At 32.4% G+C, this 17,243-nt stretch overlaps 1 protein-coding gene across 1 annotated transcript; it reads right to left on the reverse strand.

Annotated features, from left to right (window-relative positions):
- Positions 1-1,074: 1,074 nt before the first annotated feature.
- Positions 1,075-12,069, reverse strand: LOC139481482 (heat shock 70 kDa protein 12A-like). The gene is made up of 8 exons (XM_071264852.1): positions 11,943-12,069; positions 10,846-11,010; positions 8,349-8,648; positions 7,720-7,809; positions 6,413-6,723; positions 4,262-4,480; positions 3,539-3,692; positions 1,075-2,348 (listed from the first exon to the last, which is right to left on the reverse strand). The coding sequence occupies exons 1-8, from the start codon at positions 12,034-12,036 to the stop codon at positions 1,291-1,293; spliced, it is 2,391 nt and encodes a 796-aa protein (XP_071120953.1). The 5' UTR covers positions 12,037-12,069; the 3' UTR covers positions 1,075-1,290.
- Positions 12,070-17,243: the final 5,174 nt, after the last annotated feature.

A 17,243-nucleotide genomic window follows, 5' to 3' on the forward strand; every position in this document is an offset into this window, starting at 1 on the left:
AACACTGATCAAAACAAGTATATAGTTTTTATAACAAAATCGGGATAATAATTTGCTATATAACTATGTCAGCATGGGAAATGGTTTAACTTAATAAGGTGTTAAGTACTGAAAGTGAAGACTGGCCGATATCTCAATTTCATTTATAAAATGCTAAGGAGATCGTGTGCCATATTAAAGTTATATCAAAAGGAATTATTCCAATGTTCCTAACTCGAATTTTCAATTTCCTTGTCAGAGGGTCAATACTTACCAAGAAGCTACTATATCAAGAATTTTAAATGTTTAATTCTTCTCATCGAAATATTTATGGACGCCATCATAACTTGGTTGACCGTTATGGAATATATATGTGCAGTACCTGGGTGCACTCCTGGTTTTCGATTGGGTTCATGTTGATCAATGGTAAAATTGTGCCAGAATTAAACTCACGTTGCTATTTAGATAGCCCCTCTTGCAAACTTGACATTTTATACTTTTAATGTACTAGTAATGCTTATTTGGTTAATAACTTTTGACTTCTAGAGTGCAACCAATGAAGTTTATCTAAATAAAAAAGTGGCATATGGACTGAGATGAGGGACATCAATACTAGTGCTGTTCCTTTGCTTATTGTGTTTCTTTTCGAGTCGATACGATGTCGTTCGAAATGATTTTCACAAATTTGGCAGTGATTTATCATTGGTATGATCAGTAACTAACAATACTCTATTATGACTCTTATTTACTTGAATTAGAAAGAATATGAAACATCAAGAGCATTGCTAGCAATTTTCGGACTCCGTTGCTTTTAATATAACATTCAAGAATTCGTTCAGAAAATGGAAGAACATTATTTTGATTGCTTCACGATGATTATGATTTGTTTTAAAATATATTCTCAAGAACTTTGTATCGGTAATTTTATGTTTTCTCTAACATTATGATGCTTTCTGTAAACAAGATATATGAAACAATATTAACATGTCAATCACAGTTGTATTTCTAAGTTTCGAAGCAAAAAATGATAATTGCCGTAAAAGTTATGAAGGTAAGGGGATAAAATTCAAGCAAAAACAAAAACTGACAACGGCAAAAAGATATTATATATATATATATAATTTGCTATTATCTACAGAAATTTCGTTAGAACATTTTGTAAATGTAACAGATGTTGATTTGGTATGTCCCAAAAATTTTATTTAATATAGCTTGTCATTTAAATATTTAACTGCAGATGTATCACCGCTAATTTATTTTTTGGCATGCAAAAACTGATCCTTTTCTTCAGTATAGTTATGTATCCAGCTTTTAAATGAGGCTTAACCGCGATGATATCGCTTTCCCGGATGTCTGATCTACAGCGCTAATTTCCAATTCTGTATGTCCAAATATAAAGCTTACTTGGACCGATCGTATATCTTTTGATGGATTTGGAAAGTCTATAGTTATTTTTCCTAACTCATAACAACCTTCCTCATCTGTGTATTTTGGATTTGATTTAGTGGAACAATAAACAGGCAAGCATAAGTCGGGTTGAAATTCCCTGTTCGTTTTAAGAGTAAATATAAATTCTTGTCTTATTTTTACGGTATCGTCAAGCTTGATGATTGGGGAGAATAGTTTTGTACATTTCACACGACCGTGAACACGAATCATATAGTTTTTGTCATGGATTTTCTGATTAAAATCCTCCATTGTAAACACGCCGTATGTGTACCGCATTTTTCGAGAAACGATATAATTGGGTCTGTGGCCAAATAATACGGCTCCTTTTAACACAGACATTCCTGCATCCTTAGGAACAATGACTTTTATGTTATGCGACTCTTCAAATGACCGACGGACTGCATCTTGTACTAGTATGCACTCTGAAAATCCCCCTACTAGTAATATCTGAGTTACTCCTGACACAGACAATAATATTTCTTTGATAACCATAATAATACCATTAATCGTTGGAGTAAACAGTTCCTTTATAAAACATGCATCAATACGAACTTTGTCTTTCCACACTTTTATTTTGTCAGCATATGGAGAGATAGCGAGTGCGTTTTTGAAATCTTTCTTTAGGTATTTTTCACATATCTCATTTAGACCTACAATTGGAATAGTGATGTTAACCCTGTCCTCCTTTGACGGATTAATAGTTCTCTTTAATACTTCAAACTCTCGACAAAGATCCAAAAATGTTAAAGGATCTTCTTTCTGTAATTTTGTAACTGTTTTTGCCCCCATTATTTCTTCAAATATTTGGAGGTACGATCTATCGACTGAAGTTCCACCGCAATCATTGCCACTTGCATGATGGAGTTCTTTCAAATGACCATTCTCGAGTTTCTCTTGGACTATGATATCAGCTGTTCCGCCTGAATTGAATTAAATTCGTGTTTATTCACTTTTTAATATATATTTCGATTGGGCTTTATACTATTGTATGTTTATTTTGCTATGCCATTTAAGACTTAATTGAATGAAGAAAGTGTTATGTAATAAGTCAAATGCAAATCTTGCTATTTTACCACGAGTTATGAATGTAAGCAGATATTTGATATTCTAAGAAAACTGTTCTACTTTAAAAAAAAAAAAAATAGTTTGTACAAATTAGTTTTGGATACTGGTATGAATTTTTAATACATTTAGGGTGTAACCGTCATTTTATTTTACATGTTGGATGACTATTTTGAACGCATCTAACTTGAAATAAGGAGACTACAACAGAAACGGTTAAGCCTGCATAATACCATGAATGAGATTGACAATGAGGGTCGGCTAACAATAAACCTCTTCGCCAAAACTGATAAATCTAGCGTCTAGTTGTGAACTATCTTTACATAATTATTTTATACCAGTACCTGCATATGGAGAATACATAATTGCCAGATAGTACGATATTCAAGCTATAGATTACATTACATAATATGATTACCTTGATAAAGGGTTGTTGCTATCAAGGAAGCTATTAAACCACGAGCTTCAAGTGTTAGAATTTAAATCATAACGTCAAAAATGACATAGAGGCCATCACGAGTTGGTTGATGTTACGGAGTATCTAGATCTGTATCTAGATCTGTATCACATATCACGACCTATATATTCAATCTTCGTTACTAAAGTTCTGCCTTTCTTTTCCCCGACTGTAACCTTTCGAATTAGAGTCTGTTCTTACATGAGCAACACAAAGGATGCCACATGTGGATCAAGATATGATCATCCTTCCCATAGTACCTGAGATCACTTACGGCTTTTTTGGTAGGGTTCGTGTTGCACAGTCTTTTGTTTTTTATGTTGTGTTTTGTATACTGGTTTGTCGTAAAGAATAATAAAATAACCTGTAAATTGAAAAAATTATTGCGATGTTTTTATCATTGCAACATATGCGACAGGATTATAATCACAATATTTTAAGGTGGCATTTTTAAATTATTTTATATGAATTAAACAGACTTTTTTTCAATAAAGCAAAAAAAAAACATCGCTTTTTGGTAAAAAATGATAAAATCACAATAATGAATACACGCAATAATTTCTAAATTTACAGTGTATTAAAATGACCTACCTCCTAGGTCAGCAACCATAAACTTTGTGCCTGTTTTGGCAATAAATTTTCCAACTGCACTTTTCTCGACTTCATTTGATGTAAAATACTGACCAAAGATAGATGCTGCCTCAGGTTCGAGTGCTAAATACAGTTGATGGGTTGGAATACCTGCCTTAAATAATAAAATATGATTTTCGTCAGTTCAGCGTTTGGCAACCATGGGCTATATTTTACATATTTGACTTTTCGGATTTTAATCGGTTAAATTTTAAATTGGACGAAAATGTTCATGATATATCAAATATGCAACAAATAGAAACCTATAAAAAGCAAATAAATGTCTCCAGTTACAAGAAAAATGAAACTTAAGGTATTTTTACTTAGCAGACGTATGAAAATTAAGGTGATCCTTAGTATTTTAGAATCTATCGATCGCAGTGCAATCAAATGAAAGACAAAAATTCCGTTTCAAATTAATTGTGTCAATCATCTGTAACAAGATTCTCGAAATGGCTCATTTTAAGCAGTTTTCATTGACACTTTGAAATGTTCTATTTAGAAAAGGCTTTTCTTTCTTTTATTTTGTGCTAACATTAACTTTTTAGTTTCATTTACCTAAACAAAACAGCTTACTACACTAAAGAAAAGACTGAATAAAGAAAGGAAAAAAAGGAAACATATCATAAAGATTCTTTCACACTAATTCACAATTTTAGGGAGACATGTCCATTCTTTAGTTACCTTAGTAGCACTTTCTTTCATAAATTCCTTTGCCGCATCAGACCAAATTGCTGGTACGGTAAGGACCCACTTAATATCATGCATCTTGAACTCAAAACCACGCGTTACTCCCAGTTCAAACACATTATCTGCCAAGGCCTTTATGGATTTACTAAAAACTTCAATGGCCGGAATAGATTTTCCGGTAACATCTTGAATTTCCATATCGGCTTTTACATTCTGAAAATGAAGACAATGATGTGTTATTGAAAACAACTTTCAGGTCATGTAATTTTGCTACACTCTGAAAATGGCATGTATATAAGAAACGATCATTATTAGAGTTGTGATGCTATAAAAATATAATAAAAAAAAAGAAGATGTGGTATGATTGCTAATGAGACAACTATCCACAAAAGACCAAAATGACACAGACATTAACAACTATAGGTTACCGTACGGCCTTCAACAATGAGCAAAGCCCACACCGCATAGTGAGCTATAAAAGGCCCCGATAAGACAATGTAAAACAATTCAAACGAGAAAACTAACGGCCTTATTTATGTAAAAAAAATGAACGAAAAACAAATATATAACACACAAACAAACGACAACAACTGAATTACAGGCTCCGGACAGGCACATACATAAATAATGTGGCGGGGTTAAACATGTTAGTGGTTTGTTGTGATTATAGAGAACAGGTGGTTTGTTTACTTTAGTTTTCAATAAATTGGGTTTGCCTGTATTATTTTCTTCTGATTTATTTCATGAATCTTTTTTAAGTTCATGCTCTTCAACTTTTTAGAAACAAGTATCTTGTCTTAGGCAGGGATAAATTCTACTTTGTAAAGGACCACTCTGATTCAAACAAAAAATTCTCTGAAACTGATATTATCAAGATGCTTGATTTCTTGATTGACAACATATTTGTTACGTTCGGAGGACGTGTTTTTTCAACAGACTGTCGGCATTACAATGGGTACAAACTGTGCCCCTCTACTTGCCGACTTGTTTCCTTATTCTTATGAGGCTGACTTCATGCAGGAACTTCTTCAGAAAGATAAGAAGTTAGCAATATTCGTTAACTCTACTTTCCGCTATATAGATGATGTTCTTTCACTAAATAATTCAAAATGTGGTGACTATGTGGAACTCATCTATCCAATCGAGCTAAAGATAAAGGATACTACAGATACAGTTAAGTCGGTCTCATATCTTGACTTACATCTAGAAATTGACAATGAGGGTCGGTTGAAAACAATACTTTACGACAAAAGAGATGATTTCAGCTTTCCTATTGTGAACTTTCTATTTCTAAGTAGCAATATCCCAGCAGCACCTGCATACGGGGTATATATCGCCCAATTGATACGATATTCCCGTGCTTGCATTTCCTATCATGATTTTTTTGATAGAGGGTTGCTGCTCACAAGGAAGCTATTAAACCAAGAGTTCCAAATGGTGAAGTTGAAATCATCCCTTCGTAAATTTTACGGACGCCATCATATCAGAAGTTGGTTGACCGTTGTAGAATAACCGTTTCACAAATGATAAGGGATATGTTCCTTACGTCGTAACTACAATCCCCTCCCCTTTCATGAATGTGACCTACCGAATTAGACTATTTACCGGATTTGTTTTAATATAAGCAACATGACGGGTGCCACATGTGGAGCAGGATCTGCTTACCCTTCCGAACACCTGAGATCACCCCTAGTTTTTTGGTGGGGTTCGTGTTGTTTACTCTTTAGTTTTCTTTGTTGTGTCATGTGTGTTGTTGTTTGTTTGTCTTTTTCATTTTCAGCCATGGTGTTGTCAGTCTATTTTAGATTTATGAGTTTGACTGTCCCTTTGGTATCTTTCGTCCCTCTTTTATACTTGTTTGGCTATCTAGCTATTTTATATGAGCGTCACTGATGAGTCGTATGTAGACGAAACCTGAGTCTGGCGTATCAAATTATAAGCCTGATACCTTTGATATCTATTACACTTTTTTCTTTTTATTTGATTTTTATACTACTTCTCTATAATTTGAAGCCTATTTATCTTTTATAGACTTTTCGTATTGCTTAGATTAAAAATATTCAAAAATAAGAGAGTCTTTGAACATATTCTATAAATTGATATGGGTTACATGTATGGGAAATAATTAAAACAAATCTTACAAACCTTTCTATTATAAAGTTCCATCTTAAACCGATAAAAATAATAATAATCAGCTTGCTGTTTATCCAACACAATATCCGTATATTTATTTTCTGCTTCATAGCCAAATCCAGAAACATTCCTTTCGGCGTCTAAAAGTAAACACGTTGGTGTCTTCAAAGACAACAGTTGCCTTCCGCCAGCATTCCATGATTCATTAACATAAATATCTAAGGGATTGTCATTCATATTCGCTATCAGGGAGAATGCAAATCCGGAATAAGTTGTACCAAAATCCAGTGCCGCAACAATAAGGTAATTGTTATTTCTGTATTCTAAAAGTAAAGACATGATTTAAAAAAGCAAATCGTAATATCGTAATATCAAACAACAATAACATATTCATCCTAATCAGATTCTACATAGTAATTACTTATATTATTTATGAATAAATAAAGATTATGCAAACATATTATAAATATTCAATTAGGTTAGGCAGCAGTAATATGTGTAGTGTGGATTCATTTATTTTCGTTGGTACCAATTTTCGTGGATAAAGGAAAACTTGTATGTTCGTGGATATTTAATTTCGTGGTTTTGTCGAGGTCTGCATAAAAGGCTATGGAAAATTTGTCATTCGTTCAATATTTAATTTAGTGGTTTACCTGTATCCACGAAATCCACAAAATTGGTATCCAATGAATATTAATGAATCCACAGTATATTAAATGAATAGATCTCATTTATGCCACATAATAATGTTAACATTAACTCCACATTGTTTGATGATTGTCGGCCTTGTGGGTCTATAGTTATCGTCACATTTGATTGCGAATTTGAAAGATCTATCACAACCAAAAGGTCTATATAATAGCGAAAGACATAATAAGATGAAGTCTAGGACATATGATAAGTTCCCAAATAAGGGTATACAAATGAACATACATAATTATGTGTAAAATATATCCTTTAGATCTCAGCCCTCCGCTTTATGTGTGTTCTATTTTCTCAAGGGGGTGTGTGATATGAAAAACTGATTTAAATCAGATAAATTAGATTTATTGTAACTTATCTGTCCCGGAGAAACAATATATTTCAAACTATAAAATATGGGAACACAAAATGGTTTGCCATATATGATAGAGAATTGCCGCTGTATAACAGTATTATAGTACAATTAACAAATGTAAAATATTACTGTAGTAATAGTATCAAAAGTAAAGTATAAGAAAGAGGTAAAGATTCACAAAGTTCAATAAACAATAATTTGTTTTAGAAATACGACGAAAAGACACACAGTACGCATGGAAAATATTATTTACATAACAAACCTTCATAATAATCATCTGCTGCTTCAGTATTTTTGATTATGATACTTTGAGCTGATTTAAGAGTCGTACTTGGTACCCCAGTAACAAACTCTGAAATAAAGTCACAAATATTTAACATTTTAAATCATAACAGATGGAAATAGGTAAACCGACTGTGTTTAAATTTTTCGGTAAAAAGTTTGTAAATAAAAGAAAAATGTGGAATATGAACAACAATTAAACAAGAAAACACACAAATACCCGTGAACATACGGGGGTAATCATAAAATTCAACTGAATTATAATCAGAACATTGTCTGTTTAATTTACCATATATTTGAAATATATATATATAGTATATGGTAAATGGTATATATTTTGGTATTTGAACAAAAATCAGTAATGTGTCAAAGTCGGTAAAAGGGAAATCGGTAAAAACAAAACCTGAGGCACTACTGAAATAACATTACGTTAATTTGTTATACACGCACACATTACGAACTGGTTTACATCAAAGCTTTTTTGACGAATGAGATACTTGTATAAATATTCTCTTATTCTGTAGTTGAACATTCTGATTCGTGAATAGGGAATTAAGGACAATTAGCATTGCTTCAAAACACTCAAACTTTTATTTTAAATCAACTCACTTTGTATATTTTGGTGTTTTTCTGTATCTCCTTCGCCAGACTTTTGACTGTCCTTTTTGTTAAGTGTTTCTTGTCCTCCTTTTTCTTTTGATTTGTTTCTCTTAAGGATTTTCGCCAAAGTCAGTTTTAATCCATTCGTCTTTTCATCACCGTCGTTTTCATGGTGGTGTACTTTTAGACTTCCTGTTTGTTTTTTATTGATCTCTTCAGTTCTGTTTCCTTTGTCTTGTACATCCAATGTATCTTCAGGTTTCAATATGACAGGTTTTAACGTTGCACATTTGACGTTCGATATGTAACCTGTGTAGAATTGTGAGTCTTATTAATGCATTTAATTAAGTGTGGATCTATATTGAGACACAACTAGGTGGGGAAAAAACACACTAAAAAGAGAAAAGATGGCGGTTCGGAAGACGAAATTTATATAAGGTTTCTTGTCTACATATTGATCAAGCCTCTCAATTTTATATTTTCAATTTGATTTTGTTTCATGAATTGCTTTAATATAGATATATAGATTAAAATAACAAAACATTTAAGGTTTGATGACTGATTATATTGAAAGCATCTATTCCATCGAACGTGAAATAAAGGGTACAACAGAAACAGTTAAGTCTGCCTTATTTGTTTGGCTTACATCGAGAAATTGACAATTTAGAGTCGATTGAAAACAATACTTTACGACAAACGAGACGATTTCATCTTCTCGCTTGTGAATTTCCTATTTAGAGTGTCTCTATATGTAGTACATATATATATATTATATATCCCAGATAGTGCGATATGTTAAAGTCTGCATTTTCTACCATGATTACCTTGAAAAATGATTGATGCATATTATGAAGCTCTTAAAACAAGAGTTCCAAGTGGTGAATTTGAAATCATCCCTTTGAAAATTTTCTGGTCGCAATCACGAGTTGGTTGACAGATAAGCGATGTATGACGACGTATATGTTGTAGTTGTCTTAACCACAATCCCGTCATCTTTCCAATAAATGTAACCTTCCAAATTGGAATTATTACCGGGCTTATACTTTCATAATCAACACGACGGGCAACATATGTGGAGCACGATCGTTTTTTTTCTTTCTTTCTGGGGAACCTAAGATTAATCCCGCTTTAAGTGGGGTTCTTGTTACTCAGTATTTGGTTTTCTATTTTGAGTTTTGATACTGATGTTTGTCTTTTCTTCATTTTTCGGATTTTACTATGGTATTTTAAGTTTGTTTACGACAAATGAGATTGAATGTCCCTTTGGTATCTTTCTTATCTCCCTTTTATATGCTATAGTCATTTTGTTTTTGTAACAAAATATAAAACACGTGTATTAAAAAAATATCATTGAAACCCTCTTTTTTATTAACAAAATAGTTCTTATGTATGTTGTACGTGTTTAATTACAGCTTTTGGTTTTCCTTTTTGAACAAAATGTGCCTTTCTACTCGACTCGTTCCTTCATGTGTACCTCCGTTTTTAATATTCCTTGGAATTCAGTATTTTAGTGATTTTACTTTTTATTGGTTAACACGAAAACGGATGGACATTCTCATTAATTTACACTTCAACTCTACGATCAGGTGTATAGATGTATAATGTAACCTGTCACCAAAAACAATCAAGATTAGTTGACTATTAATCGCATCGACCGCATACAACAGTTATAATTAGACTACAGTTAGCCTGATATATTCCCTTAAATCTAGAAAATTGTCAGATTTTAAAATTGATCTCGTTGAAAGTTTTACAGAATGCCTTGTGAATTGCTTTAGATGATAAAATTGACAATGGATATGGGGGAATGTGTCAAATAAACAACAATCCGACTAAAAAGCAGAATGACCTTGGATATGTTCAAATTGACATTTTCACTATTTCATCGTCTTTCGAATGAGCAACACGACAACTGCAACTACTTGCAATTGGGCAGGAAACAAAATTTACTCTAAGAATCATGGATTATTAGTGATTTAGTATCTTAACTAGAATGTTTCATTCTGACTCTGTTACAGTTAATACACTTTGTCAAACTGACATAATTGCCAGTGAACTCATCATAGATAATAGGATTAACAAATTTTACGTCAGACTCGCGTTAAATCTTTACAAGACTTCTCGTGTGTTTCAGTTTATATCTGGCTTTTTGAGGTATAATCTGAACATATAAGTAACCTGTATTATATCATTGACTCTATTCGTGTACGTTAACAAATTTTAAAGCGATAATGTTTTTCTGCAATGATTTGTGCCCGATGGAAAAAACTTTATTAATAGTATAGTGTCAAAGTTTATTCTGACGTCAGGTTGTTACTGAAAAAAAACCAATAAGCATAAAAGAGGAGGTTTTACTAACTTTTATACCAGGATAAACCCAACATTGTCTTCGAAAAATACCTGTACATAGAGATATCGTTTAAAAATGACAGCTTTAAGGTCAACTAAGACCCGGTTAACCAAGACTCAATCATTAAAGACTTACAAAACTTATGTGAACACAAACCTCGTTGCATCAGGCCGACTGAAACCGTTTCTGTAGAATCTCTGATTAAGGTGACAATTTCATTGTGCTGCAAAGATGTAATGTCTATTCCGTTGACTGACAAGATTTGATCTCCTATGTGTAATCCGTCACAACGATCCGCTGGGCCGCCTTTCGTAATACGACCTTTATAACAATAATGGTGAAATGATTGTATAAGGCAATGTCAAAATATTTATCCATTATGAACTCTGCACCAGATCAATATATGTATAGACGCTGAATATATATATATATATACTATCAAAACTGCAGTCTAACAATTGATTTTTTCAGTGGGATTTCCAATACGACAGCTTTCCAACAAGGACCTAATTGCATGTATGTAAATAACTAGTATATACCAGTTAAAAAACGAAAAAAAACCAACATTGCTAGGTATCTTTTATTTGACATGACCTACAACAAAAAGTGATTTCATTGTAGCAAGTGGTCTTATAATGTGTCTGTATGTGTTCTTTTTTTTTTTGTCTAAGTTGGTGGTGTCTTATATTATTGACGTAAAACGTCTGCATGATATATATAATTTTAACGTTTCGTATAATTATGGTCGTTGTCTAATTTTATAATTTTTACTGGAAACAATTTGACACCCAACAACTTAAATGCGGTAAAACAAATGACTTTTCTTACCTAACGTAACCTCAATCATCTCCACGAATGTTTAAGACAAATTAACATAATTGAGTAAACATTTTCAAAACTATGCAATTTCATGGGCAACATTTCGATTGGAATAATAGTTTACGCAATTTTCTGACAAAATTAATGTTTAGTTACTTTTAATGTTTAATAAAGTTTATTCTCCCGAATACACTCATCATAGATGCAATTTTCTGACAACATTAATGTTTAGTTACTTTTAATGTTTAATAAAGTTTATTCTCCCGAATACACTCATCATAGATACCAGGATCCGAAGCGCATTCATGAACTTACCTTCATTAGGTGGATATTATATGCTATATCACCAGATGGGAATAACATATGCTTTGTCCTTGTTCTAAGGTTTGATGTGAGAAATTAAAACGTGTGTAACAATCTCAGAATTATATTACCTATACAACAACCGCCGTCTTCAGAGGTGATTACAGTGAACCCAAACGTCTCATTTTGTTCGCGGGTAATATTGATGTCATACACCGAATCCATACCAACTGCCTTTGTTGTTTGAGACTCAAATCTTGACTTTGAAATATACATGAAGAGGCATGAACAATTTATTTATAAACTTTATAGAACAAAAATATGTCGAACTCCCAATGACATCGGGGAAAATATATAAACGGGTTCGTTATTTGTTTAAAAAAATATGCCTAGATTTTGTAAACCCCCACTCCCGAAGATACAAATCTTTCTGTCACATCTATTAGCATAAACCTTTAACTGAACTGTAAAATTGTGTGGTCATTAAGAAATTGCATAACATTTAGACTTGGGGCAATTGAGTATATGATATACTAGAAAGGGTCTATTGTTAAAGACTATGTTGTTTCGTTGTGTTTTTGTCTCGTTGAATAGTTACGCATACTTTACATTTTTATTTATCATGTGTATTCAATTCATATGAAATCTATAGGTTATATTCATTTTTCTCTACATCCCATTTTTAGATGATAACGAGAAGCAACTTAATTGACTCAGCAGGAATAAACATTAAAAAATAGGTTTCCTTTTTCCAAATTCACACAAATATCAATTTCAATTAGTTTTAATTTGTTCATATTGCCATCAGAATACATGTATTTCTTACCTTGGTAGATAAACATTACAACAAAAACATATCAACAACCTTGTGATACCCTATATACAAAGTTTACATTTATCAATTATATCAACTTCAAAGTCATCTTCCTCGTTGATTATGAGTATTATCATTTTCTTCATCGTTTATTCAGTGATATCTTTTTTATTTAGTTGTCCCTCTCAATTAATGGTCTTGACATCACGGAAAGACTTACCTGAGCTCTTATATACTTTGTGTCGTCATGAACTTGCAGGGATTGATAATTTTAACTCCAATTTTGAAGTATCAATATGGCTCTGAACGCGCTGCTTCTGCAAAGTGCGTGTATAATTTTTGTTTCATGAAGCGGTAATACAAGATAACAATAGCTTGTTTTGTTAATGTTACTAATGCTTTACATATAATATGCTTACGCCGAATAATGTTTTTTTTTAATCTTAGCTCTGACATATATATGACAATCAGATTGAATATCGTGTGATAAGATTATAATTATTTCTTATTCTTTTTCAGACATAAATCGAATTCAACTGTATAGAAATAACTTACAAAACTGATCCAATAATGTTATATCATGCATATAGACAAAGGAAAATATATGTAGTTGATTTTTTTCAGTTTCACCAGGATGTGATTGTGTCCTCAGTAAAAAAGAAAATTTCTTTATTACGACTTAAATACCGGTATTTGCTGTTAAATATTATAAGAAAGTTATGTACCAAGTCCGGAATATCATATGACAGTTGTTTTCCATTCGTATAGTGTGTTTGAGCTTTTGATTTTGCCATTTGATTGATGACTTCCCGTTTTGAATTTTCCTCGGCGTTCGGTATTTTTATGATTTTACTTTTTATTGCCTAGATCTGTTGTTGAAGACTACAATCATGTCTACTTAACTGTTTTTAATGTCAACAATTTAACAGTTAAAGTAAACTAACTAGTATATGTTATACCGTTATCATGTTTCTGTATAATAAACATTATTTTATGGTAATAAACGTCAACCACTGGACTTCGAGCTCCTGGCTATTGTAGATTTTTTTTCTCTAGCACTAATCATAATTCAGTAAATGATTATTTAACTATTACTTACTTTTTCATTTGCAGGTAAGTTGTACTGGACATGCAGCTAACATGTGGAGATCCTCTTGAACATTCATTATTGCTATAGAAACTTAGTCTAGTGTTTTAGAACTTTTTTTGCTTTTAGATTCGTTAATTAACACACAATTCGTAAGGAATTTCTTAAGAACAGCCTTTACAGCATCAGTTTGTAAAATGGTTTCAACGAAAAACAGCGAACCGTGTGCCTCCCCTTATTTTTATATACTAGAAAGTCGTAGATCTTTTAGACACTTTTCAAAAAACAAGAATTTCAAAACAGTCAGTTCATTTAGTTTTGTATTCAAATATATTGATGTTCTTTCCATAAACAATCCAATATTTTCTGATTTGGTTTCATTGATATAAATTCCAAACTGTAATTTAATGAAACAACAGACACGGCTTCCTAGGTCTCATATCTTTTAACTTGTACGTCGAATTTAATATAAGCGTCAGTACCAGAATCTACGACAAATGAGCCAATTTTAAGTTCGATTATCATCCCCCCCCCCTCGCCTTAGTAGAAATATAAGAACTTGACCTTAAATTTTCCCAACTCAATCGTATTCAAGACCTTGCTGCTGTATGTCACTCAGATTTTATAAAAAGTCATCAGCGTTAAGGAAAATAATTAATGAACCAAGGTTATGTTAAAGAACGTCACGCCCTTTTAAAAAAATAACATCGGAAGATACCAAGACCTTTTTGATTTATATTTCGTATCAACTTCGCAAAAGGTGGTCTTGAAGTACGATTACATGTAGTGTGTATTGATGTTGTTTATCCTCTTAATAACGTGTTAATATGTTTTGTATTTGATTTTGTAAATTATTTAAATTACTGTTTAGCATTTTTTGGCAATCTCCTTTTGGTGTAGCTAAGTACTGTACATCCCATCATTGACTTATTGTGTTGTGGTAATTTTTTGTATTCTTGTTTTTAATTTTTTTCTTATGTGCTTTGTTTATATGATATTTTGACATATTTTTTTGTTTCAAAGTGATTTATATATAACACGATGTTGATTGCTGAACTTTAAGTTTTAGATTTTTACAAATTGTATCTATTTATTTGATGAAATATACATGTTATTGTCAATATAATGTACAATTATGCAACTGTTCTGGAAGTGAGGAGTTTACCTAGCTATACAAACAGGTTTAATCCACTATTTTATACTTAAGTAAATGATTGTACCCAGTTAGGATATGACAGTTGTTCTCATTCGTTTGATGTGTTTGAGCTTTTGATTTTGCTATTTGATAAAGGACTTTCTTCTTTAAATGTTTTCTTGGAGCTCTGTATTTTTGTTATTTTACTTTTCACATGTAATAGAATACTAACCAAAATATCACATTTGTGAAAGGACTAACAAACATCATCCATATGAAATAATGTGTCAGCATGTGAAATTTTTTCCAAGAATAACAGCTTACACATATTAGGATTCTACCCAAAATGGCACATTTGTGTGAGAACCAACAACTTATCTCTTTGCATATATAGCTTTTTTTTATCAGTTTAAAAATTGCAAGCGAAGAAAATCAGCAGTCAAAGCAAACAAAATTGATTGATTTATTACTGTTTTCTTTATGTCCAGTAGCAAATAGACAAACAAGAAGTTGCATGTGTTGCCATTCTAAGCATACACCCACACTAGCAACTAAAAGAGGGACGAAAGATACCAAAGGGACAGTCAAACTCATAAATCTAAAACAAACTGACAACGCCATGGCTAAAAATGAAAAAGACAAACAAACAACAGCACACACGACACAACATAGAAAACTAAAGAATAAACAACACGAACCTGAAATTAGGAAGTAAGTGTTTGACAGAATGAAAAGGGGTTACAAATAATAGGTGGTGATAATGGATGGCTGCTTAATGTACAGGGGAAAATTAATATGCAAATTCAGGTAGAGAACATATTAATGTAATATGAATAATAACCCTGCTTTGTACTAGACTGGCATGCTGTGTCAGATTTTTAAAATGCTTGTTCACAAGGTATTTACAGTCCCCAGGACGATATGTAACCAAACTTATTCACATTATTCTGACTCTGTGCCGACCAGTCTTTGCTGTTACTCCTTAAATGCTGTGTGCTTATCAGAGAAGCAGCAAATACCAGTTCTAAAGTCTTTGTTTTGACCCTGTCAGATGTTCAAACCAATGACCTACCACGAGACCGCCGAGACGGTAACAAACAGGTCACCATTTATAAGATGCAAAGCAGATAAGAAGTCATTCTGTTCTGTAATATCAGAAAAATGTGTGTCATAACTACTAATTTCATTCAACATAATACAATTTCAATGTATCTGCAGACTAGAGCCTGTGTCGCTCATCTTGGTGCATATTAAACAATGGACACAGATAAATTCATGACAAAATTGTGTTTTGGTGATCATGATGTGTTTGTTGATCTTACTTAACTGAACATTCTTGTTGCTACAATTATCTCTATCTATAATGAACTTGGCCCAGTAATTACAGTGGAAAACATTTTCTAAATATTTACAAAAATTACAAAAAATTATGAAAATTGTTAAAAAATTACTATAGAGGGCAATAACTCCTTAAGGGGTCAACTGACAATTTTAGTCATGTGCCTTATTTGTAGATCTTACTTTGCTGAACATTATTGCTGTTTACAGTTAATCCCTATCTATAATAATATTCAAGATAATAACCCAAAACTGCAAAATTTACTTAAAATTACTAATTTGGGGGCAACAACCCAACAACAGGTTGTCCAATTTGTCTGAAAATTTCAGGGCAGATAGATCTTGACCTAATAGACAATTTTACCACTGTCAGATTTGCTCTAAATGCTTTGGTTTCAGAGTTATAAGCCAAAATCTACATTTCACCTATGTTCTATAATTAGCCATGGTGGCCATCTTGGTTGGTGGCAGGGTCACGCCACACATTTTTTAAACTAGATACCCCGATGATGATTGTGGCCAAGTTTGGTTAAATTTGGCCTGGTAGTTTCAGAGAAGAAGATTTTTCGCCAAGTGATGAAAAAAGCTCACTTGACCTTTTAGGTCAGGTGAGCTAAAGGGAGGTCTGTGTGTGATTTGGAAAGAAGCATTCACATGTTATCACTGTCAAAATGCTAACCGAATATAAAGTTATTCTGCTAAGATGTACAAGGGAAAAATCTCAAGGAAATATTTGTTATGCCTCACCTTGGGGCATTATGTTTTTTCCTTCTGTCTGTACAGCTTCAGGATAAAGCCTTTGGTCAAGGTAGTTTTTGATGAAGTTCCAAGTCCAACCAACTAGAAACCTCGAACACATGATCCCTATGATATGATCTTTCTAATGGTACTATCGAATTAAGAGTTTTAACCTAAATTTCACTGTCCACTGAACATAGAAAATAATAGTGCTGGTGGGGATCCGATTACTGTGGACTCCTTCTTGTTGAATGGACTGTTGAACATACAGACTAAGTGATTGTAATATAATGTTATTACTTAAGAACGTTAAGACTATT

The sequence above is a fragment of the Mytilus edulis genome, chromosome 7 (genome assembly GCF_963676685.1).
Source record: "Mytilus edulis chromosome 7, xbMytEdul2.2, whole genome shotgun sequence".
Lineage (NCBI taxonomy): Eukaryota > Metazoa > Mollusca > Bivalvia > Mytilida > Mytilidae > Mytilus > Mytilus edulis.